Source organism: Papaver somniferum, chromosome 8 (genome assembly GCF_003573695.1).
Source record: "Papaver somniferum cultivar HN1 chromosome 8, ASM357369v1, whole genome shotgun sequence".
NCBI lineage: Eukaryota > Viridiplantae > Streptophyta > Magnoliopsida > Ranunculales > Papaveraceae > Papaver > Papaver somniferum.
This window is the reverse complement of record NC_039365.1, coordinates 53690180-53713868: the sequence shown is the minus strand read 5'-3', so window position 1 is coordinate 53713868 and position 23689 is coordinate 53690180. Positions and strand designations below refer to the sequence as shown.

General features: G+C 36.1%; 1 protein-coding gene across 1 annotated transcript; it reads right to left on the bottom strand.

Annotated features, from left to right (window-relative positions):
• Window positions 1-22397: 22397 nt before the first annotated feature.
• On the bottom strand, window positions 22398-22970 carry LOC113305556. The gene has a single exon (XM_026554577.1). The coding sequence runs from the start codon at window positions 22968-22970 to the stop codon at window positions 22398-22400; it is 573 nt and encodes a 190-aa protein (XP_026410362.1).
• Between the last annotated feature and the right edge of the window lie 719 nt (window positions 22971-23689).

The window sequence follows — 23689 nt, the reverse complement described above, 5'->3', positions numbered from 1 at the left end:
TGATACATTATCATTTTTCCATAAAAAGGGTAATGATGAAGTTCAACGCTTCAAGTACCATAGATTCGGACATATGGCAAAACATTTTTCCAACAAAAGAACTAGAAAGTGCAATAGGGCATATGACTCCACTCTTGATGATATTCCGGAGGAAGAATCCAATGAAGAAATATCTAGTTGTAATGCACTTTTTGTCAACTCTAATTGTGATGATTCCGGTGAGTCTGATCAACTTCTAGAAAAACTTGAGTTGGAGATTAAGAAGAATAAAAGGTTAAGCTTGGAACTTGAAAACCTTTTGAAGTTTCCTTCAGATAAAACCCGTATGGTAAAATCTGAAAAAGAAAAATTGGGTGAAATATCAAGAGAATCGGAAACTAGTTTTTCTGATGACGCAACAAGTTCTTCGTGTGAAGAAAATAATCTCGCTACAATCCTTTGCGAAATCAAACTTATCCAAGCTCTTCGAAAAGGGATAAGGAAGACTGGTAAATTTTTTGGCTTTCAAAAGGAGATTGCAAACTCTTGCAATTAAAAGAGAATGAAAGAACAGAAGGAAACACGGTCCACTGTGTTTATAAATCATCCTATGGATGTCTTTACTAAATATGGTGAGAATAATTCTCACCTCAACACACACTTATTGTGTTGAGTCTTGCATCCTCACTTGTTGCCCAAAAATTCTGATTGTGGGGAAGCATAAATCCGGGCAAGTTATTCATGTTTGTTTCTTTAGTGAAAAAAATAATGAATATTTCGTATTTTCGGAAAAAAATAGTTTCGGTTTCCATAAACCAAATTATTCCTTGATTTTCTCCCATCTTATATAAGCTTCTTCCTGTCCGAAAGAAGTATCTTACTGCAATGGAGAAATCAGTAAAAGAAGGGTCACCCCTTGATGATTTAGCACTATGTGCATCAGTTATGACTAAAACTCATGATATTCCTCTTCATGATAACTCTCAAGACTCTTTAAGAAAACAGATTCACTCTGTTTAAGGTTGTATTAGATATCATGAACTGATGATAAATGATTCAAAAGAAGTACTAGCTAACCTTCATTCTCAACTGCTGGAGATGAACAGATCTACTGAACGGGGAAGTGCTCAGAGGAATTTGAATCCAGTTTTTGAATTCAATCTTCACAAGAGAGAATAATAGACATCAATTTTTGATTTCTATAAATAAAATTATTTGATTGGTAATTTTTCTTGTGATAGTTTTCGGTTTACATAGCATGTGCTTGAATGCTTTTATCTTATTCCTATGTATGTTTATGGGATGTTTGATTTCGGTTTTACTACCTTAATATTGGATTTCATATATTGTGAACCCTTGTGGTTTGGGTGACTTTTTGATTTAGCAGGATTAAGTTCTAGCCCATGTTGGTAGGCTTTATCAAAGAATCATGAGGGGTTCTGGTAGAAACAATATGTGAATGTGACTACTAATTTTCCCATAGTCTACGTAATGTGTACATCACAGAGAATCGTATACTAAGTAGTAAAGATACCTCTGTTGAACTGATGATGCTAAGTAAATAAATTGTACTCTAGATCAAAACGATAACAAAGAATAATAAGTAATGCAAATAAAGCTAAGTTATCATATGACACAAGAGATTACATGGTTCGACTATTTAGTCTACGTCCACGACTAGTAACACACATGAGGTGTGGGGATTAGGTTTCCCAATTGCTAGAGTTCTCCTTTATATAGTTTTCAAATCAGGGTTTGCAATATAAGTTACCTTGGTAACAAAGCATTCATTATTCACCGTTAGATGAAAAACCTGATTCAACCAAGCTAATATCTTTCAGCCATTATATCGAACTTAGCTTGTTACACACAAATGAAATGTACCCTCATTTAGGTTTATGAACCGTACCTAAACGTGTACACCATATTGACTCACAATAGTTAACCGAAGTTAGCCATATGATTAACTCTCATATCAACCTTATTCATCTTAACCACAACTAGTTCAAATGACTCAAATGAAACTAGTTAAAGAGTCGTTCAATTGCTATATTCTCATAAAAGTATACAAGAACAAAATTGAAACAAAATCGGTTTGATTCACTCAATTCATGAACACTATAGCCACGGTTTGCAAAGATTGCATTCCTTATAATATAAATCTTTAAGTTCATGTACACAACCGATTTTAGAAAGTAACCTACTCAAGTATGCAAACGGGTACGCATAATAAAGTAGCCGGACCAAGTTTGGGTAACGCCAGTACGCGAACGGGTGCACATACTACTTACACTTCCAAACTCCAGCAGAAATTCACGGAGGTGAACCAGTATGCGTACGGGTATGCATATTTCAGGCTCCCGGTTTTGGACTTGCACACTAATGTGATTAACACACTATGTTTATATCCAAACATGGTTACTTGATTGTAAACTCTATCATTGAAACTTTCTTAGAGGATGACAATAGTCGTTTTCACAATACTATTAGCATCAAAGCAATTTCAAGTTATTGAAATTATCATAATGAAACATTCCAAGATTACACCAAAATGATTGTATCACGCAAACCATGTAAGATGTTACTCGACAATTTTCATATGATCATATTCAGACTTTCATCACGAATGTAAGATGAACTTGGTCGAAGCGAAAGCTTTCCAACACATATTCCGAGAAATATATAAGCGAGTTAAACTCAACTCGAAATCTCAAATGTGTATAATAGAAAAATATATCGTAACACGACTTATATCTCAATATAGGAGATAGAGTATAAATAAACTTTTCCAAGTGATAGATGAGTTTCAGTCGCACATACCTTTTGTTGATGAAGTTCCACAAGCTCCCCTTAGTAGTTTTTCGTCTTCAAATGATGAACGCCGTGAAAGCTAAAGCTCAACTACATAATCTATGTCCTAGTCCGAGACATCTAAATAGGCTATAAATCAAGATTTATAGTTTTGATCACTAACATTGACAAACATGCTTGAGATAGCCACGCATGCGAGTCCGACCTAGCAATGCTCTAATAATCTCCCCCTTTGTCAATTTTAGTAACAAAACTATCAATACATGTGGATTACAAAATAAATAAAACTTTGTAGCTTCTCAAACAAATTCTTGATCTCCTTGGCATCTTCAACACGACTCGAAATCTTCGTCACTTCCAAGTACTCCATGATTCCAAACGTGTTCAACTCAGAATCATAGTTGTTGAAGATCTGTAGCGATAACAATGAGAAAACAAGTGCTCTTGATCATTGTTATACAGTGTCATAGTATTATTACACATCATCAAAGTTCAATTGTATCATAACTTTGACAACAATACTATAGTGATATGTATCACTCCCCCTTAGTCAATACATCATCTCAATATGAAAACCACTCCCCCTTACATAATAATCTGTAAACCATATGTATTTGTAGTATGAAACTGCACATTAATTCTCCTCCTTTTTGTCAATATAAATTGGAAAAGGTACGAAAACTAGTGGGATCCTCATGAAATTTCCATAGAGATTCTTCATGACCAAAAGAGAACAACATACCAACAAATTTAGATGCAATCATAAAGCCGAAGCTAAATGCATTCATCAAGAAGTTTATACAGATACAAGATAACCCCTATAATATTCCACAGTCGCACTCCCCACAAAGATATGGAAATTCAGCACAAGTTTAAAAACGAATTTTCCCCCATAAAATGTCATTCCCGAAAGAACAACAAAGACGACCTTGCTTTCACAAGAAAAGAAGGATTTCTTTGGATAAAACCAAATCACATGAAAACATGATTTTGTATCAAAAACTCAATTGAATTAACCACAAGATGATTGGTAGGAGGGGAAAACAACCTACAAACTATGTTTTACTGCAAGTGCGCATGGTCAATGTAGATAGTGTGCAAGCACAGGTCAGTCCACAGGGACTTGGGTGTGTAAAGTTGAAGTTGAAACTAAGCTAACTCTCTAAAAGTGACAGTGAGCTAAGTGTAACAAGAGCAAGACAGAACTAAACAGTGACAGTAAGTGACAGTGGCAGTGATCCAAAAATAAGCAAAGGAAGTGAAGTGAGAGCTTTGATTTGTTGTTTTGAACCACAACTAAACTGGCAGTGAGCTGCTGAGTTTTACACAGCAGTGTAAGGAAAAAGAAAGGAATGGGACAATGTGAAACTCAGGATTCAAATTCATCACTAACCTCCAGTAAGCATGCTCTGTGTACACTCCTCTTGTCCTTATGATAGACAAGGGTTTAGATTCATGTCTTCCCTATGTCTAAGGTGTTTCCCCACTAGAAATACCTAACACAACTAAGGCATATCTCCTAAGTACTAATTGTCTAGCTAAAGCACAATTAGTCTAAAGATCAATGATAATCTGGTTTGATATAAGTTGTAGTTCCACCATCATAGTGTGAACCTAACTACAAGGTATGCATGACATACCATGTGAGAACAATATGATGCATCACTAAGTTTGATCTTTCATGAGCATTATTAACATTCAAAAGCAGTGTCATCAGAATAAAATGCACAACAACAAGTTAGGGTTTCATTGAAACCTAAGCAAAATAACTAAAGCATAATGAACACAGTATTAACTGAATTTGACATTAACAGAGCTGAATTGAAATTGAAACAACACTAACAGTTGAGGTCCTGGCTATTCCAGGCCTCTTGGTGGTACACTGGATAGTCCAGGCATACCCCAACAACATTAACCCCCATCTCTATTTATACCCCAAAATACAAAATTAGGGTTCTTACAAATCCCCAAATGGAAACAGTAAACTAGGGTTACAATCACTTCTATAAACTCACCTATTTTACCAATTTCTCTGTTCTTCCTGCTCCTTCTCCTGTCTTCAATCACTTCTATAAACTCACCTATTTTACCAATTTCCCACCTAGGGTTTCAGAAATGGATAGAGGGGAAATTGGTGAAATAAGTGGCTAGAGATATAGGGTAAGGTGGTGTTTCGTTAGAGTGGTTATGGAAGTCGTAGGGTGGCTGTGGCAGAGGTAATGGTGATGGCAGAGGTGGTGTCTGCGGCAGAGACAAGGTATGGGATGAAGACGGAGTGGAGAAGAAAGAGAATGTCAATGTGTTTAGGGATTAGGGTGTGTTTGGGTCGACCTCTATTTTGGGTGTACATGAGTTTGGTGTTTGGGTGTGAGGTAGGGATAAAGATTTTGATGTTTCGCGAAGCTGAGCCGTGGGATGATAACTTCTAAAACGGATCTAACGGCGAGATGGAGACAGATTATGAGCGACCGTTGGATGCAAAAATACAACGAAACTGACGGCTCAAGATGGAGTTAGGTGTTGTGGTGTGAAGCGGTTGTAGCAAATTTGATGTATCGGCGATGAAGCGACCGTTGGATTCAGCTGAGGATCCAATCTGACGGCTACAGGAGAAGTGGGCTATGGATTTTGGTTTTGGTTTGGGAGATAAGTTGGGATTGGGATAATTCTGAGCCCATTTCTTATTTAAGAACAATTTCTTCCTTGTTAAGCCCATTTCTAGCCTTTTGGTCTTGCGCACAACATTCTTCGCAGCTTCCTTGCGTGATTCCTCTCGGCTTCCACCACTTTTCTGCTCTTTTCGCTCCGTAATTCCATCCAAACTTTATTTATAACCTAAAAATGCAAAATTAATTAATAAAAATATTTATTCTTGAAAACAATGAAAATACAGAATATGGGATAAAATGTAAAATTAATGCACAAATGCCAATAAAAAGGTGCCGATATATACAATATTTGGCGCTCATCAAATATCCCCAAACCTGAATTTTACTTGTCCTCAAGTAAAACGAAACTAAGGAAATCCTAACTATACCACTGTCGCTGGTTTCTCGAATGCATTTAGCATATGCACTAAGCCTTTTAAACCACTAAGTGTCCCTAGTGGACGAGTTGAAGTCTCGCGAAGGTTTGCTTAGAACGTACCTACAAAGTTCTAGGACAAAATATAAGCTCAGATTCCATGAAATGTGATATGTGCAAGACAGTTTAAGCTCACAGCAAAAGGAATATGTCAATCTAGCATTTCAAAGGCACAATCCTAGTAATGATAACAACTAAAGACACGTGATAAGAGTGTAAAGTGTATCTACACATGTTTCTAGAATGACCTGAAGTTATGACTACTAATCACCAAGAGATAGTTTTTAGGCTAAGAACCGAATTCTAAGCCAAGCTAGCTGTCCGGCTTTACGAGAATTGTGAATGTTCACCCAATGAGTTGGTGATATTTAAGTTTACCCGCGTTATACATCGATGGCTGCACCCTCCTTGCTTATTACAAGACTATGTACAACAAAAAGATGACTCTTTACATGACTCTTATTTACATTGATTACTCTCTTTTATTTTTGGAACAAGAGAGAACTATTGTCTTTAACATGACAAAACATGGAATAAATAAATACTTGATATTTTTGTATTTTTTTCTGATATTTTTTTGATTTTTCTGATTTTTCTGATTTTTTTTTTGAAGAAATAACTTTGATCTTTGCAACATAGTGACACTTTTGATACATGAACAAAAATAAAAACATAATTACATGACTTTTAGCAAGAGGTAGCCCTTATCGAATGCATCCGGTCAAATTCTATGGTTGCTTTTCTTAACGTATCCTCCAACTTCTATCCCAGCCAACCAAAGAACAAGCTAGTCAAGTTTCATTCAGTATTATAAAGTGATTGGCAATCTAACTTCCTATCAAACACCTTGAAGATCGAGGCTATACATGTATTGGTAGATCGTGCGTGTGCAAGTTTCTTATCACATGTGAATTGTGCTAGAATCATGGGTGCCTCATCGTTCTAGACTAAGAACCCTACGTTAACATATATGCACATAAATCAACATTTCAAGGTAAATGAGCTCCATTTTTATGATTTTTTATTTTTTATTTTTTATTTTTTTCAAAAAGAAAGAGTTCTGTTTTCAATTATTGCATGCTATCGTGGTATGTACTCTTTACCCCCAAACCTAAACTAAACATTGTCCTCAATGTTTCAAAAGATGAACAAAATTGTAATACAACATACGAAGAGGATCATGCTGAGTAGAGAAAAAGGAAAGAGATTACCCAATTTGACGGCGAAAGCAAGATTAGAACTCCGTTATTCAAGGCTAGAATCCAACATTTTTTAGTCGAGATCATATTGGATTAGCACAATATATACAAAAGAAACAAAAGATTTATCTAGAATATTATCTACTGGATTATATACAAGAAAATTCACCATACACTAACAATCTAAAGAGTTGAGGATCAACCCAAAAGACGAAGTGTAGACATTTCAAAAGCTTCACACAATAATAATATGATAGACATGCAAGTGAAGCTGTGAAACAAAATGAGCTACCCCCAAACCTGGATTTTTCAACAGATAAAATTTTGGATACAAAATCTCGCAGTTTTGGGGGTTCATCATGTATGAGGTCTAACTCAAAGTGAACTGTGCTAGGGACGGGTACACATGCTAATTCCAGCTGTGGTTCCTCAAAAGTATTATACTTAGATGCAAAATAGTCCAAGAGGACTTGGGAAGCACACAGTTCCAAACCTAGATTAGGTATTTTCAGAAAAATTGGTTTGACAATATGGGTACAAACCAAATCTAGGTTGGGTGGAAGGCCATTAGATTGTGACTCAGGCAGGACGATAGGCACATCATTATTAATCAAATCAATATATCCTAAGTCTTCTACAAGTGTCACAACATGCTCACATTCATCAAATAAATTAGCAAGTCCACAATCAGAATCAACATCATCAACAGATTTATTCTCATGCATCGGCAAATCAGGAGAAATATCACAATGTGACCTAGGTAGAGAATCAGACACATCAAATATATTTTCATGCAAAAGATCATTAGTGTCGACAGAAGATTCAATATTACCTAAGTTATTTTCACCGGTCAGATGTACATGCTCAAGATCAATATCAACATCACATGTATATGGAATATTAGAAGAAACATCATTCATTAAGGTCGAGGCTGAGAAGCCTAATGTATTTGAACCCAAAGGTTCCACAACATTTTCAGTATAGACATGTTCTTCATAATCATCATCATCATCAAAACAAGAATGCCATTCCCTATTCGAAACTATAGTGTCTCTAGTCCACTCATTTTCCTCTAAATTAGGTTCATGTTCAATATTATCATGAGAAGGATTAGGTACACTATTTTCAAAGTTAATTTCATTAGGGATAACAAAAATATCATGGTGAAATCTTTCTTTTTCTACATTTTTTAAATGAATTAGGTTACTCCTTAATAGCATATTAAGTTGTTCAATGGAAGAAGAGTCTTCATTAGTGGGTAACCTAGTTTCATATTCAACACATGGTTGTTCATGAGGTTCATTAGATAAGGGTATTTCAGAGATGTTGCTAGATAAATGGTCATGCAAGTTTTGCAATTCTAATCTAGCATTGTTTTGTTCAATGAGTTTGATGTTTTTCATCACAGATTGCATACAAGGACTCAGGGGATTATGAAATTGTTCATTTTCCCACTGTGGTGAGTGATACATGGGTGCATGGTTTTTGGGATCTGGAAAATATTGTTCGCAACCTTCAAAAGGTTGATTATGGTCCCAATGACTACTAGCATCAAAATCTATGGGCATTTCATACCTTGGATTTTCTCTAGATTGCCTAAAATTATGCAAAATATGACAATTCTCAACAGGGTGGTCTAAACTACCACATGCGGGACATGCATAGATTTCAGGTTGCCTAAGAAAATTAGATGTGACAGATTCCTCATGTGATTGCATTTCTAAAGCTGCGATTCGAGCTTCTAATTGATCCACAAGAGATGATTGTATGAGTGAGGCATTAGCAAAATGTTTATTTGCACGTTGCGGTGAATGATGCATGTGTGAATAGTCATTAGGGTTCATGTATTGAGGCTCAAGACTTTGAAAATGTCCATAATAATTCCTATGATTACTGACATCATGGTCTATGGGAGGTTCATAACGTGAAGTATGTCCATACGCAAGTTCTCTAAGGGATTTGTTCGAATCCCCAGTTGCAGACCAAAAGCCTGACATGATCTAAGTAGAAATATTACAAAGCCCACTCTTTGGTTTTAATGGGTTTGGATTTTTGGGAAAAATTTGGTTTTGGTGGGAAATATTTGGTTTTATTAGGTTTGAAAAAGAAATTTGGTTTTTAATGGGTTTTGAAAACAAACCTTTTGGTTTTAAAATGGGAGCAAGATTTTTGGTTTAATTGGGAGCAAACTTTGGTTTTTAGGGAAAAAGAAATTTGTTTTTTTTTTTGATGGGATTGAGAAACTTTGGTTTCTTAATTGGAGAAAGAAAAACTTTTGGTTTATTGGGTTTTGAAAACCTTTGGTTTTAATGGGAAGAAAAACTTTGGTTTTTTTGGGTTTTGGAATAACTTTGGTGAAACAGAGCCCAACTAGTGAGTTGGAATTCTGAAAACACAGCCCACTTGTTGTTCTTAGAGCCTAGAATTTGCAGATATACGGCCTAACTAACGAGTTCAGTTAGCCGAGCCCAGAAATGAACGAGGCCCAGCTGGGTTCAGCTGGGTTTCTGGGCCAGCTGATTTTGTAACCACGCTAGGCCCACTTGGGCTTGAAGACGTATTCAAATTCTGGTATGGGTATAAGCCCAGAGTTTAGAAACAAGCACAGAGTTCAGTTGGGTCTTGGGCTATCAGTTTTAGCCAAAAGATAAGGCCCAACTGGGCTTTGAAAACGTTTTACAACTTTTGTTGGGTCAGGCCCACAGTTCAGTTTCAATGTTTGCTTGGGCTTACAGAAATTTTTGAAAAGAAAGCTTGGGCACAAGCCCAGAAAGTTAAGTGGCAGAAGAATACCACACTAGCCTGGTGAACTGGGTTGTACTTGAGCTTTGCAGCATCAAGGCTAAGTTGTTTCTCCACTTGGTATTTACAGCAGCACCAACAGCTTAAGCAGCTCCAGCAGCTTTTTAGCAGCACCACAGCAGTAGCTGGACAGGGGCAATGTTGCAGGCTTGGCAGCAACAGCTCTATTTGGGCTTCACAGCAGCACAACAACAGAATGAAACAGCTCAAAAGGAAAGCTAAGTCACACAGCAGGCTACAGAGCTACACTAAGATGCAAGAAAACAGATGATGCAGGATGAATATGCAAATGCAAGATGAATATGCTCCTAAGTTATGCAAAGATGAAAGTGCAATAATAGCTAAGAGAACAGTCAAACTACACAGCACCAAGTCCCCGGCAGCGGCGCCAAAAACTTGGTAGGAGGGGAAAACAACCTACAAACTATGTTTTATTGCAAGTGCACAGGGTCAATGTAGATAGTGTGCAAGCACAGGTCAGTCCACAGGGACTTGGGTGTGTAAAGTTGAAGTTGAAACTAAGCTAACTCTCTAACAGTGACAGTGAGCTAAGTGTAACAAGAGCAAGACAGAACTAAACAGTGACAGTAAGTGATAGTGGCAGTGAGCCAAAAATAAGCAAAGGCAGTGAAGTGAGAGCTTTGATTTGTTGTGTTGAACTACAACTAAACTGGCAGTGAGCTGCTGAGTTTTACACAGCAGTGTAAGGCAAAAGAAAGGAATGCAGGACAATGTGAAACTCGGGCTTCAAATTCATCACTAACCTCCACTAAGCATGCTCTGTATACACTCCTCTTGTCCTTATGATATACAAGGGTTTAGATTCATGTCTTCCCTATGTCTAAGGTGTTTCCTCACTAGAAAGACCTAACACAACTAAGGCGTATCTCCTAAGTACTAATTTTCTAGCTAAAGCACAATTAGTCTAAAGATCAATGATAATATGGTTTGATATAAGTTGTAGTTCCACCATCATAGTGTGAACCTAACTACAAGGTATGCATGACATACCATGTGAGAGCAATATGATGCAGCACTAAGTTTGATCTTTCATGAGCATTATTAACATTCAAAAGCATTGTCATCAGAATGCAATGCACATCAACAAGTTAGGGTTTCATTGAAACCTAAGCAAAATAACTAAAGCATAATGAACACGGTATTAACTGAATTTGACATTAACAGAGCTGAACTGAAATTGAAACAACACTAACAGTTGAGGTCCTGGCTATTCCAGGCCTCTTGGTGGTACACTGGCTAGTCCAGGCATACCCCAACAACACTAACCCCCATCTCTATTTATACCCCAAAATACAAAATTAGGGTTCTTACAAATCCCCAAATGAAACAGTAAACTAGGGTTATAATTTTTAATTGATTGGATGGGATAATCCTTACCTATAGCGTCGACCCATTCTTTCTCTGTTCTTCCTGCTCCCTCTCCTGTCTTCAATCACTTCTATAGACTCACCTATTTACCAATTTCCCACCTAGGGTTTCAGAGATGGATAGAGGGGAAATTGGTGAAATAAGTGGCTAGAGATATAGGGTAAGGTGGTGTTTCGTTAGAGTGGTTATGGAAGTCGTAGGGTGGCTGTGGCAGAGGTGGTGGTGATGGCAGAGGTGGTGTCTGCGGCAGAGACAAGGTATGGGATGAAGACGGAGTGGAGAAGAAAGAGAAGGTCGATGTGTTTAGGGATTAGGGTGTGTTTGGGTCGACCTCTATTTTGGGTGTACATGAGTTTGGTGTTTGGGTGTGAGGCAGGGATAAAGATTTTGATGTTTCGCGAAGCTGAGCCGTGGGATGATAACTTCTAAAACGGATCTAACGGCGAGATGGAGACAGATTATGAGCGACCGTTGGATGCAAAAATACAACGAAACTGATGGCTCAAGATGGAGTTAGGTGTTGTGGTGTGAAGCGGTTGTAGCAAATTTGATGTATCGGCGATGAAGCGACCGTTGGATTCATCTGAGGATCCAATCTGACGGCTACAGGAGAAGTGGGCTATGGATTTTGGTTTTGGTTTGGGAGATAAGTTGGGCTTGGGATAATTCTGAGCCCATTTCTTCTTTAAGAACAATTTCTTCCTTGTTAAGCCCATTTCTAGCCTTTTGGTCTTGCGCACAACATTCTTCGCAGCTTCCTTGCGTGATTCCTCTCGGCTTCCACCACTTTTCTGCTCTTTTCGCTCCGTAATTCCATCCAAACTTTATTTATAACCTAAAAATTCAAAATTAATTAATAAAAATATTTATTCTTGAAAACAATGAAAATACAGAATATGGGATAAAATATAGAATTAATGCACAAAAAATGAGTTAAATGCCAATAAAAAGGTGCCGATATATACAATATTTGGCGCTCATCAATGATCAACTCAATTGCCCATGCTCGAAATAAGAAAACTTACGGAGCAATACATTACATACACAAAAATATGGATCAGGGAAGATAAATACGGCGGAACAAACAAGGATTCATTCTATTTTTCATCATTATTTGCACAACGACATAATAGACTTAATCCTTGTAAACAAAAGTTCATCATTCCTTCCATCAATATCTGGATAATGACATAAAAGTCTTAACTTTTGTTAGTCAAAAGTTCATTTTATCCTTTATCAACACTTTCATATCGACATATAATAGAGATAACTTTTGAACAAGTATGGGATAGTCAAGGTTCATGGACGTAAACAACATATCCCATAACAAATTGCAATATATAAAACCATAAAGATTAATATTTCAAAAATCATCTTCCAAATAACTTAGAATTTAAATAAATAAATCTAAAAACATTGAAGATGAAAACATTGGAAATAGCTATGTGTACTTACAATAATGGATATTCCAAACCCTAGTAATCCTTCTAAACAAAAACAAGAATAAAAATTCTTATAAGAAGTTTACTAGATAAATAAACAAAAACAAACTCTAAAAAAATGATCACAAGCACTGATCAAAGTTCAGGTACGGAAGCTTCACTGGTTCCAAGACCTACAATCTTGTGACAGACGGTATCAACTGCATCTTCATAGAAGATATCCTCATTGAGACGATCCTTAACACGTGACTTCATGAGAACAAGGTCAGAGTTAACCTTTTCCAACTCAGTTTGTAGCATGTTAAGATCCTTTACAGAGTTCTCAAGCATCAGTTGAGTCTTCCCAAGATCAATGAGAAAATCATGAACCACTTCAGCAGAGACCATTTCAGCATTTTCTCGATCTTGATGAGAAAACGCATAATAGCATGAGGCACATGATTCGAGTTCGTCAGCTTTAACAAGGGTTCTTTTCTTCTTTAAAACAAACTCCAAATAAACAGAATCATCAATTGAATCAGCTAGTAAAACCCAAGATTTTGAAGAAGACCCCATTCTTAAATCCAAGAAGAGAGAGTATGCGTACTCTCATAAGAGGTTTGGTATTTATAAGGTTCCACAAGAAACAAAATTTAGGGTTTCCATGTTTGATCTGTGCCATGTATAGAAGGTACACTTACGTACGCAGACTTACCCCCATTGGTGAAAATACCAAAACCAACAAAATCACAAAAAAGCAAGTTTAGCAAATATTTGCTAGGTGAGTAAATTCACAATACTTGTCTTACAAGAGAAAAATTTAGAGCAGAGAAATTTTGACACAATTTAAATATAAAATATAACAAACAAATACTCGTGCAAAAAGGACTGTTTGTAAACGATAATCCGGCTAAGAACGATAAGCTGGAGAATCAGAAAAACATTTTTGCCATCAAGTATACCTGATCAATTCTCACTCAAACAGGTTTTTCGAGAGTGAGTATTCAACCTTGTGATTAATTAGCACAAGTATGATCCTTGTGCTCATCAAATGAACGTTGTTTCTGGTTAAACCTCTTTCTCCTGATCTTTGGAGGAGAACCATTATGATGTGAAAAGTTATCATAAAACTTACTATCATCAAAGTATGACGCATATTATGGATTCTTACCTGAAGGATTTTGACCAGATGGAATTAACAGCATGTTGACGATTTCTTTATATCCTTCAATTATCATTTTTAGGCTGTTTCCATATTTGCTTCCTTCTTCTGGTACCTTTCTCACATCATGAACAACATTCTCTCCCCTTTTGTAAGAAGAAAAACCATGAGTTATTCTTGACCGAAAAGTGTTAGGAGTCTGTTAAGTTCTTGAACATTTGAAGAAGACCTTGAACTGACTTTCCTGGTAGAATACAAAGGGTGAGTACTAAAACAAATTGGTTTAGACATTGTTACACCTTTGAGAATTAGATCTAAGGTGTGTTGAAGACGAATAATAGAATTGTCATTCAACTTGGATTTCTTCTTTTGTTCAATATGACCTTTTGAATTACAAAAGAGACATACTTTCTGATCACCTAAGTGATTAAATTGAACAAACTCAACACCATTGTTGGGAGAATTCATCCTTCCATGTGATGTGGAAATTCCTTGATGAGAGGAAGACACGGGCACATCCTTTCCAACAGGAAGGGATTTCGATTTTTCTTCTGGAATGAAAGTTTTTCCAGTTTTATCAGAAGAAATTGGTATTGTGGACTCTTTGGAACATTCTTGATTAGATAGTTTACTTAAAGGAAGTTCAGTTTCCAAAGTATTCTCTTTGAGTTTATCCTCAAACAGAGTTCATGAAGAACAGACTGAGGCGTTTTCCTCATGAAGGACCTTTAGAAGAGAGTCACACTTATTTACCATACCAACAAGGACATTGACTTTGTGTTTCAGCCGGTTGACATCATCAGCCTGTATTCTAGCAAGTTTTAGAATCATTGCACTCTCTTTGGATACATTCCTTTCAACTTCAGAGTCAGACTCATCAGTAAGGTAGTCGGGAAAACACTTGTCAATGTACGTCCGTTTCCTTGGAACACAAGGTTCTTCTATATTCGAGATTGACAAATCTTTCTCTTTAATAGACTTCATAGAAACAGAATTTTTATTTCTGGCGATGCGTTTATCAGAGACAATATTGTCCATCTTCAGATCGCTACAAACACAGACTTATAAGGTATTTAACGTGTTTGCCCCCTCTTATACCAATTGAAAATGGGGGGGGGGGGGGGGGGGTCTAACAACCACACCCAACGATTCGTTTGGTAATCTGAGAGGACTTACTCCAGTATACTTTCTAGAGAATCAACTAGACAGTCAGACTCAATCTAGAGGAAAGTATATCAAAGAGTTTGATATCTCTAACTCTTTATTCAATCCGCAATCAGCAAATAGAAATCTGCGATCCCGATTGAATATAAGAGGAGTAGACTTGAACGGTACCAAAGACCAATGTTCAAGGATCAATCAATTTCAATCAACAACTTTTTTCTTTTCTTTTCTGAATCACATTATTTTTATTAATTTGAAAAAATTGGTTTTAAAGAAATACAACCCAAATTAGACAAACAAGAATAATCCAACTACATAGGCTCATTAAGAAATGAAAATTACAAAAACCCATCTATTTCTAACTGAACCTAAAATACTCCACATCTGGCATTTCCACTCTAATTAAGAAATTTGGTCTTCGAATGGTTAACTGTCTTTCACCTGCTGCCAGACTAGCTCCCCTTTTTGCAACTGTATCAACAGAGAAATTAGTTTCTCTGAAACAATGTTGAGAAATGATTGAGGATATATTACTTATAGCCTTCTGCCATGTCATCTTTATAAACCATGGAACCTGCCCTTTGAGAAAAGCATCAATAACTGATTTAGAATCAGAACTTATAATTATATTCTGTAGCTCTCATTCACCTGCCAATTCTGATGCACATAGAACTGCATAATTTTATGCAACAAAATTAGTTGTAATGCCTATTCCTCCTGATAATGCTCCAATCACCTGAAACAAGTGATCTCTAATCACCACTCCAAATCCAGCTGCTCCAGGATTACCAAAAGATGATCCATCACAACAAAACATGGTGTATCCCATTGGTGGGGGACACCAGTAACAACTTTTGATGCATTGAAATTTGCTGTGTCTAATACCCAAATTAAAGAAGGCTATTACCTGACAATCATAAGCTTGATTCCACTTATTACCCTTAATCCTATAACTTCCTTCATACACCAACTTCTTTGTTCTGTTTTTGAAATGGTGTTCATTTGGTAGAATATCTTCAAAAAATCTTTTATTTTTTTTGAAACCATAGTTCCTTGACAACAGAACAAGCTGCAGTTATCCAAGCTTCTTTAATAATGAGACTTTTATTTCTTGCATTGTTCCATATATCATCAAATGAGTATGGATGTCTAGTAGAAAAAACATCACACAACCATGTCCAAATTTTGCAACTGAAAGAACATTCCCAAAGAAGGTGACTCATGGTATCTTGTTCTTTCTCACAGATGCAACATCTTGAAGCAAGTTCATACCCATTTCCTAGCATGAAAGTATCATCCACATAAATTCATTGTAGAATTTTCCATAAATTGCTTGTTGTACTTGGGTGAAGAAATGTATTCCATATATGAGAAGCACAATTCAATTTGGGTTCTTTGTGTCTTAATAATGCTATGGCAGAAGAAGTTGTAAACTTACCAGATAATTCACCAGTCCACACTAATAAATCCTTCCCTCTACATATATCTGACAAACTTAATGAACTGATTAGCAGCTGAATTTCATTTGGAATGCACCACCTGCCATTCTGAATAAGGTCAACTACTTTTAGATGCACATTATCTTTAACATAAGTATTACTTTCAGTATTCCCAATTAGAGGAGCATCACCAATCCATATATCATGCCAAACATTGACTTTTTGTCAATTTCCAATGCACCATCTCAAGTTGTCTTTTAAATCCTCCCATGACCACTTCAATCCAGGCCAAATAGAAGAAAGTTTCCAGTTTTCACTCCATCTCCCATTTTTATCCAAGTATTTTTCTTTATAAAATAATGCCCATTCATCTTCACAATTTATTATCCTCCACATCATCTTCATTAACAATGCTCTGTTGATGATCTCAAGCCTTTGAATTCCCAATCCACCTTCACTATAAGGAGTACAAACCTTTTTTCAAGATAGAATAGTGTATGTTCTCACATCCTCATCACCATACCAAAGGAAATTCCTTATTACTTTTTCACGGACTTTGATTACCGATGCAGGCCATTTATACAAAGCCATATTGTAAATTGGAATGCTTAATAGTACAGATTTTATGAGCACCAACCTGTCTTGAAAAGATAAAAGCTTCCCCTTCCAGGATGCAAGCTTTCTTTGAAGTAACTTAACCATAGGCCACACTGTAGAAACTTTGATTCTGCCGGAAGATAGTATAACTCCAAGGTACTTGTCAAGAAAGTCACTAAGTTCCATTTAAAATATCTTCTTAATATGATTTTTCCTTAGGACCATAGTACCATCAATAAACAGTTTACTTTTAACTTTATTTATTGTTTGACCTGAACTTTTTTATAATCATCCAACAACTTCACAAGATTTGTGACACTTTTCTTGGATCCATTACAAAAGAGGAAAACATCATCTGCAAAGAACAAATGGGTTGAATGAATGTCTTTCCTTACAACCATTGGTTGTATCAATCCTTATGCCACCTTCTTATGAATGTTTCTACTTAGAATGTCTTCCATAATAACAAATAAGGTAAGATACAAAGGATATCCTTGCCTTAGTCCCCTACCAACTTAGAAGAAACCATGAGGCCCACCATTAACCATTACTAATATTCTAGCAGATTCAAACAAAACTTTTAACCAGTGAAACCAGGAATTAGAGGAACCATACTTTCCTAATACTTGAAATAAGAAATTCCAACTTACAAAATCATAAGCTTGAGATATGTCTAGTTTTAATCCCACATTTCCACCCGTTCTCTTTTTCTTCATTCATTGACTATTTCAGAAGCTAACATAATTTGTTCTTGTATGCTTCTGCCTTTAATGTAAGCTACTTGTTGAGGAGTAATCAGTTTTGGCAGTAGAGAGCTCATTCTTGTGTTTATGATTTTTGTGAATATCTTGAAACTTACATTTCTTGGACCAATGGGTCTAAATTTATTTGGAGTTTTTGCACCATCTGTTTTTGGCAAGAGAACCAGAAAGTTTGAATTAAGGCCCTTTGGAATGAATTTTCTCCTCCAACAAAACTGCACTGCTTGAACTACATCATTTTGTATAATTTGCCAGCATGCTCTGTAAAAACAACCTGAGAAGCCATCAGGACCTGGTGAACTATCAGGGTCCATACTGAATATTGTGGACTTTATTTCTTCTGCTTCTGGAATGACATCCAACATCTGTTGATCTTCATCTGTAACCAATTTTGGAATTACCTCCAATAGAGACTCAACATCTTTTGTTTCTTGAAATTGAAAATTTTCCTTAAAGTGTTGCACTAGAGTTTCAACAATGATTTTTTGATCTGATACTAAATTACCATTAAGATCCTCCAGCTCACTTATAAGATTTTTTGATTGCCTTATCTTCAAATTTGTATGAAAGAACCCTGTGTTAGCAGAACCTTCTTTAATCCATTTGATTCTAGCTTTTTGCTTAAGCATGGTATTTAGTTGAACTTCTTTACTATTGTAATCATTTTCAGCAGCTACAAAATTATTCAGAGCTTTAATGTCTTGAGGATTTTGATCTGAGATAGCCGTAACTTTGATAACTTCTTCTTCAGCTTCTTTTATTTTAACATAAACATTTCCAAATACTGACTAGTTCCACTGCCTTAGAATATTCTTTAATCTTTTTAATTTTTGTTGGAATACAAAAGCAGGATCACCTGCGATTTCTTCAGCCCAACTTTGAGATACTACTTCCATAAAATTTGGGTGAGTTAACCACATTTTATGAAACTTTAAGGGAGCATTTATAGGTTTAGGAATAATTGCACCACCACCTAACAATGGAGAGTGATCAGAAGCAACACTTAATCCCACTTTATAACTCCAATTCTCTTACATTTGAAACCACTTGTGATTATAAACAGCTCTGTCCAGATTACAGAGAATTCTTTTGTTCCTATGTTGACAGTTGGACCAGGAATGCATTAAACCTGATTTAGGAGCTTGTATCAATTCATAATTATTAAGACAATTATTGAATTCTTGCATTACACTTCTATTAGCATCCCTGCTACCTATTTTTCATCTTGAGAAACAATAGACTTAAAATCACCTATTACTAACCAAGGTTTATTCAGATCACTAATTATCTCCATTTTAGCCCATAGAAATCTTCTTTGAACAACCCCTACATGTGCATGAATTCTAGAAATAAGAGATCCACCCATATCCACTGTGATCATTTGGCTAGACATGGATACTACTTTTGGTTCTGGTAATGTCTTGTTCCAAAATAACCAAATATTTCCTTTTTTATTAGCAACTAATTTATGAATCACTTTATTTTTCATCCTAGGTAAATTAAGTTTACTACAAAAAGATGAACTGCAAACTATTTTTGGTTCATCAACCAAAAACTAAAGAAGGTTTAAATTGATTTATTAAGGTCCACAACTTATTTTGACCCCTAGTTCTCCTAAGGCCCCTGAGATTCCAAAAAAGAATTTTCATTGCAAAGATTGGAGGCCTTTAGTGCCTCCCTTTGCATTGTTTGTCCTAAAATTATATTTACCAGGTACTGGTTGAGATGTTACCTTGGATATTACATTAGTTTGCTGATCACCAGAAGAAGATACATGCTTAATTGTTGTTGGTTTTTGAATTACTCTAGACCAGGAAGTAGAAGGAATTTGTTCTTCTGAAATAGACCCATCTTTGTCATTGATATATTTAGCCACACGTTGTTCTAAAGTATTGGATATTACATTAGTTTTCTGATCACCAGAAGAAGATACATGCTTAGTTGCTGCTGTTTTTTGAATTACTCTAGACCAGGAAGTAGAAGGAATTTGTTCTTCTGAAATAGACTCATCTTTGCCATTGATATATTTAACCACACTTTGTTCTAAGAGCAAGGGCTATGGAGTGAGGATCCTCATTCACTATGAATGAGCCTCACCCATTTTAGTCTAATTTGGTGCTGCTATGGGAAGTGAGTGAGTCTATTTCTCACCATAATCACTCGCACACTCATTGGGTGAAAGAGTGCTGGAAAGTCTTCACTGAACGGCTGAAGTTCATCCGCCCAAGCAAAACGGCTGAAAATGTGCCATTTGAAGTCCATAAACGGCTGAATATTTGCCGTTGCGGCAAAAAATAAAAGTAAACGGCTGAACATTAGCCGTTTGCTGTAGTTTTCATCAAGGAGGCATAACATCAGCCGCCTGCACACATAAATTTTCAAAAAAAAAAGTTACTGTTGCGCAACCAACGACTCTATTTTCCACTACATATACCAGCACTCTCAACACAAAATTCACACCAACTAGTTTTCTTCTTCTCACGGTTTCTTCTTCTCGATTCTTCTTTTACCCAACTAGTTTTCTTTGTTTACAACTATGTCCACCTCAAAGACCAAGTAAACCTAGAAAGCAACAAATTATTTATACCACAGCGGAAGAATCACATCTTGCAATTACGGGTGATGGTAGCCTAGGTGTTACTCAAAAAAGCAATCGATATTGGGATCGAATTATTCCTTTATTCGTAGAGAAAACAAAAGGTAATCCAAATGGTAGAGAAAAGGATAGTTTAGAAAATCGGATATGCGCAATTAAAAAAGATGTGAAATACTTCGCCGGAGTTCTCGGAAAACTCTTTCTAGGGAATAGTGGTTGGGAACCCGAAGACTTGTTAAGTATTTTTATCTGTTGGTTTACTTATTTTGCTATTATTTTGGATTAATTTTTTTATGTTTGCATCGTAGATGATTCACACTCGGATAGAGTACTTGAGGATTTATAAGAAACCATTCATCCTTGATGCATGTTATGAATTATACAAACACGAACCTGACCGATGAACCACCAACCCCGCAAACTCCACCGGTTGTAGTTGAAGATGTTGACAATAATGATGAGATGGATGGCGGTACTCGTACAAATAATACAGATGATGCTCAAACTAAGAAACAAAGGGGACCTGGCAAGAAAAATCTCAAAGCTTTAAAACAAGCAAAATATGATGGCACTTCTAGCGATTCGTTTGAGTCTATCTTTAGCGAATGCAATGACAAATTCATAAACTATCTCAAAGAACAAGAAGCCGCTCAAGCACAACAAGCAATAAAAGAGAATGAAATGCTCGAGCAACGAAGAAAAGATAAAGTAAAAGAGCGCGACGAAAAGGTGATGATGGCCAATTGGTCTAAGTTATCTCCGGTCGGGCAAGAATGGCTTGAAAAGAGACAACAAGAGATACTTGAGAAGAACTCGAGTCAACAGTAGGTGGTAACGTTTGTTGTTATTTTTTGTGTTCATGTTTTGTTTTCTATGTTTTAAGGTTTAATTAAAAGAAGGTTGTTACATTTTCTAAATATTCGGACAGAATTTTCAGTCTGCACAATAGTCGCTCAAATTGATCCCTAGCATTCAATACATTATAGAACTGAGCAAACTCAACCAATCTGGACTCTAGACTAACATATATTTCATACAAAAAAAGAAAATTGAAATTCCGACAACGTTTGGTATACTTTTCATACAAGCAGGTCCAAAGGCAACAGTAGACATACAAAAAATCTACAGTTTGCGTAACAGCCGATCAAATTGCTCCCTAGGATTCAATACATTATGGAACTGATCAAACTCAACCAATCTGAAATTTATACAAACATATATTTCATACAAAAAAAGAAAATTTAAATTCCAACATCGTTTGGTATACTTTTCATACAAGCAGGTCCAAAGGCAACAGTAGACATACAAAAAATTTGCAGTTTGCACAACAGCCGCTCAAATTGCTCCCTAAGATTCAATACATTATGGAACTGAGAAAAATCAACCAATCTGGAATGTAGACAAACATATATTTCATACAAAAAAATAAAATTGAAATTCCGACATCGTTTGGTTTACTTTTCATACAAGCAGGTCCAAAGGCAACAATATACATACAAAAAATCTGCAGTTTACGCAACAACCGCTCAAATTGCTCCCTAGGATTCAATATATTGTGGAACTGAGCAAACTCAACCAGTTAGAAATATAGACAAACATAGATTTCATACAAAAAAATAAAATTGAAACTCCGACATTGTTTGGTATACTTTTCATACCTGTTGATAAAAGTCAGCAGTAAAAGAACAACAAAATACTCGTCAGACTTTCAAGTGATTGTAGTGGCAGTCATGGATCCACATCCGTACCGAACTTTTGCCATACATGTTTTGTCAAACCTTTGCGAATATGATTATACATTGGTTCATTACTTAACTCATGATAATTGACGCCTTGCCGTGGTGTTGTATCACGAAAAATTCTATAGTCGTCATCTCCGAGTGTTTTCCAAGCCCCATCTCGAGCTCGTCTTCAGTTATCATGTTATGCACGATTACACAAGCCAACATTATGTATTTCAAGTCCTCTTCATCCCGTTTCATCGTACCTCTCACTATATTCCACTTTGCTTGTAAAACGCCAAATGCACGCTCAACATCTTTTCGAGCCGCTTCTTGCATCTTAGTAAAACATCTTTGTGCCTTGGAGGTTGGTTGTTTATAAGCTTGAAAATAGTTGATAATTTTCGGTAGATTACATCCGCCAGGTAATATCCTATGTCATATCTTACTCCATCTACTCGAAAATGAACTTCTGGGGCAGTTACGTTAAATATATCATCGAACAACGGAGAAGAATTTAGCACATTAAGATCATTGTTTGAACCGGGCGGCCCAAAATACGCATGCCAAAACCATAAATCATACGAAGCAACCCCCTCTAACATAATTGTCGGTATACCTTTATAAGATGCGTAATGTCCCGCCCAACACGAAGGATAATTCTTCCAAGTCCAATGCATGCAATCTACACTCCCAAGCATCCCCGGAAAACCCCTTGCTTCATTCTCCGCCAATAACCGATCAATATCATCTTGTATAGGCTTTCGTAAGTAAGTACTCTTATAAAGTGCAACTATGTTTCTAACAAACCTCTTCAAGTATTTGTATAAGGTTGTTTTACCCATTCTCACATAATCATCGATGGTGTCCGCCGCAACCCCCGTGGCGAGTAGCCTAATACAAGCTAAGGTTTTTATATGTGGAGAGTGATCGGGAATTCCTAGTGCATCTATTCCTTGAGGTCACTATTCATCAATTTGACACATATCAACTTTGATTTTAAGAAACAAAGATCCTCTCATTCGCATATGGTCATGGAAATTAAGTTCGGAATAACCGATTGGTATTCCTATAAAGTAGTCTCTCATCATAATTGCATAATGAAGTACCCTATTCCTTATGTATTGTTGTCGTCTTCTTACCCCATTAGGTTCGGGTTGTAGAGCCATTAGCGCAGCTGATTGTTGCCATAATAACATTCCCACCCTAATGCTCCGCATCCTTTGTGCTCTCCTCTTTCGACGTCCACGAATAACAATGTCAACTGAATCCATGGAATCAACAGAATCCGAATCGCTCATTGTACTTACACAAAATGTTTAAGAAAATTAGTAAATTGATAGTCATATAAGAAAATTATCTAAGACTACAACAATACAAATATATATATATATATATATATATATATATATATATATATATATATATATATATATATATCTAAATATATCTAAAACCAAAAAAATATTAGTATTATTGATACTCAAACATAAAGTAAGTATAAGAAAATGCGAATAAATATTTAGAAACCGAAATCTATATATCCTTCGAACCAAGACTACAT

Bases quoted from the DNA above. Each gene is read 5' to 3' on its own strand.
- LOC113305556 (XM_026554577.1), bottom strand. From the start codon at position 22,970: ATGGGTAAAACAACCTTATACAAATACTTGAAGAGGTTTGTTAGAAAC.